General features: G+C 44.6%; 1 protein-coding gene across 3 annotated transcripts in view; it reads right to left on the bottom strand.

Moving 5' to 3' along the window:
• Positions 1-2,500, bottom strand: part of sema3aa (sema domain, immunoglobulin domain (Ig), short basic domain, secreted, (semaphorin) 3Aa) — a gene marked incomplete at its 5' end in the record, with an annotated part of 31,988 nt that overhangs the window by 12,964 nt on the left and 16,524 nt on the right. For all 3 annotated transcript variants that reach the window (XM_083692107.1, XM_083692108.1, XM_083692109.1), the window contains 3 exons: positions 21-140; positions 251-344; positions 1,115-1,234. In XM_083692107.1, the coding sequence (XP_083548233.1) occupies positions 21-140; positions 251-344; positions 1,115-1,234 (334 nt within the window). The remainder of the gene's footprint in view (positions 1-20; positions 141-250; positions 345-1,114; positions 1,235-2,500) is intronic.

The following is a 2,500-nucleotide window of genomic DNA, read 5'->3' as shown; positions in this document are numbered from 1 at the left end:
CACAAATAACTCTCTTTTACCGTTCAGCCATCTTGAGTCATGTTGCTCCGTTCTGATTGGATGATGCTCTCCGAGGGTGCGGAAAATTGCGAAGTCCCTTCCCATGAAGTCAGCTGACGTGCCAGAGTACAGTTCTCCATCTGACAATCACAAAACAGTGTGAGGAACAAAGAACCAATCAAATGAAAGTTGTTCCCATGCACTGCCCAAATCCTACCAATCACAAAGAGAAACTCGAGTCGTGACTCACCAATCAAGATAGAGGCAGAGAGCATCTTGGGGTCATAAGGGCTCTTCCCACGGCCGTTCTCGAAATTTGACGCCTCCAGACGAAATATGTTGTCCTGGGGTAGAGGGGTCAAAGTTCAAATAAAGCCCTTAGGAAGCTAAAAGGACACTCAAGCACTGTGTTGCAATTGACACCCTATTACCCTGATAGTGCACTACTTTTGGCCAGAGTTGCTAAAAGAAGTGCACTATAATGGGTAGAGGGTGGAATTTGAGATGCAGACAAAAACAAGTCCAAACACATTCTGTAGCCCTATAGCTTGATTAACCCCTGTTGATGTGACTGAATGATTGACAGGCCTATCCAGACTCAAGCGAACTCATGTAGGGCAATCTATGTAACAGAACAGCATGGTGGATACACACACATCATGGTGGATACACACACATCATGGTGGATACACACGCAGCATGGTGGATACACACACAGCATGGTGGATACACACACAGCATGGTGGATGCACACACACCTCACATTTCCCCCTTTTCTACTGTTAAACTGGTGAACCCTGCTGCTGCATTGATTAACCTGCATAGACTTATCAAGATGACTGATTAAACCTTTGTGTGGGAGAGAGTTTACATTCTACATGTTAAAGTGGATTGGTGTGTTTTTTTTCCACGATGCACAAAGGAAATCATTAATGAGGCGACAAGATAGAGCAGAGCCATCCTTGCAAATAACTATCTTGTCCTGCTTTAACCCAGTATGTGCCATTCGTTTGTGTGTGTGTGTGTGTGTGTGTGTGTGTGTGTGTCTGTTTGTGTGTGTGTGTGTGTGTGTGTGTGTGTGTGTGTGTGTGTGTGCTTGGTTGAGAATCCTTACCTCTGCCCGTTTGCCCATCTCCAGGTAGGCACAGATGGGGTGGAAGGCTCCCGTGCCACAGATGTACAGGTGGGTCTGGTTATAGGGCTGCAGGACCCGGATGTAGTTGGAGCACTCTTTCTACAAAGAGAAAAGAGATGAAACAGCTCATAAACATCTCATTCGTGACTCATACCCTGAGATGAAAAACTGACTTTCAATTACTTTCCACAGATAACATAAAACCATGAAAGGGTTTTTCATTTCATCTTTATTCATCCAGAGAGTTCCACGGAGGCAAAAAAATACCTCTTTTACAAGGGAGACCTGGCCAACAAGGCATCACACATGATCAACGTCACGATTAATGACTATCACTGCAAGTTGTATGTACCTTGCCTGTCGTTACCATGTACAGTCGAATGAGTTATACATTCTAGTTAACAACATAGTTATGAAATAACATGATGGCAAAGCTCCCTTAAGTAGCACTTTCCAGCTGCTTTTAGAAACTGCTTGTAAAACTGAGTGGCGTTTAGTTATGCCGAAGAAAATCACACCTGTAAGACGAATCAGACCAGTTCACACCAGATCTCTAATGATCCATCTGGTAGGATTTACTGAAGGTATTTGAGTTCAGTCCCCAGCCCATGTGGATGGTCCCAGTGCTGTGGGCTTGTTTATGAGAGCACTAATGAACAGGATGGTTAATGTACTACGCCTCTTATGGGCACTCGTTAGGGCTACTCTCCAGGGCTTCATTTTGGTGCATGTGCTAAAAAGATGGAGCTGGGTTTTCTTGATGATAAGTACACACCGAACGATCTTACTACCATACTGTATCCACATCACACCCACACACACACCCACACACACACACACACACACACACACGCACACACACACACACACACGCACACACGCACACACCTTTCCATCCCAACTCCATCTCTAGTTTCACACAGACTCACACATAGATCTTTTTACCGGATCATTAGGAAAATAAAGACGTGCCATCTGTGTCAACAGCCTTCCTGTAGGATAGGTTGGTGTTCTGTCTGCACTCTGCACTGACTGACCTCAGTCTCACTGATGTCTCGTGGATGTCTCTCCTGTGAGACATGAAGAGGATGTGTAGGGTCATGCTATACAGGGTTGGTCAATGATCGTTTTTCACTCCAATTCCAAAACCAAATTTGACCCGTGTAGCCTCTCCTCTGCTTAACTTCATTCCATTCAAAAGATCTGAAAGGTTTGAATTGGTTTGAGTGTCTTGGGTTATATGGCTGAATATAGCATCGCTCAGGTAGAGACGACACCGCATTGGAACATTTCACCTGTTTGTAACTGAACGGGCAAAACATCAACAATAGGTTACACTTCTTCAGTTCACCTTAGCTTGAACAT

The sequence above is a fragment of the Argentina silus genome, assembly GCF_951799395.1.
Source record: "Argentina silus genome assembly, chromosome: 20".
In the NCBI taxonomy this organism is placed as follows: Eukaryota; Metazoa; Chordata; class Actinopteri; order Argentiniformes; family Argentinidae; genus Argentina; species Argentina silus.
Note: the sequence above shows the minus strand (reverse complement) of the source record. Positions and strands in the feature narration are given on the sequence as shown.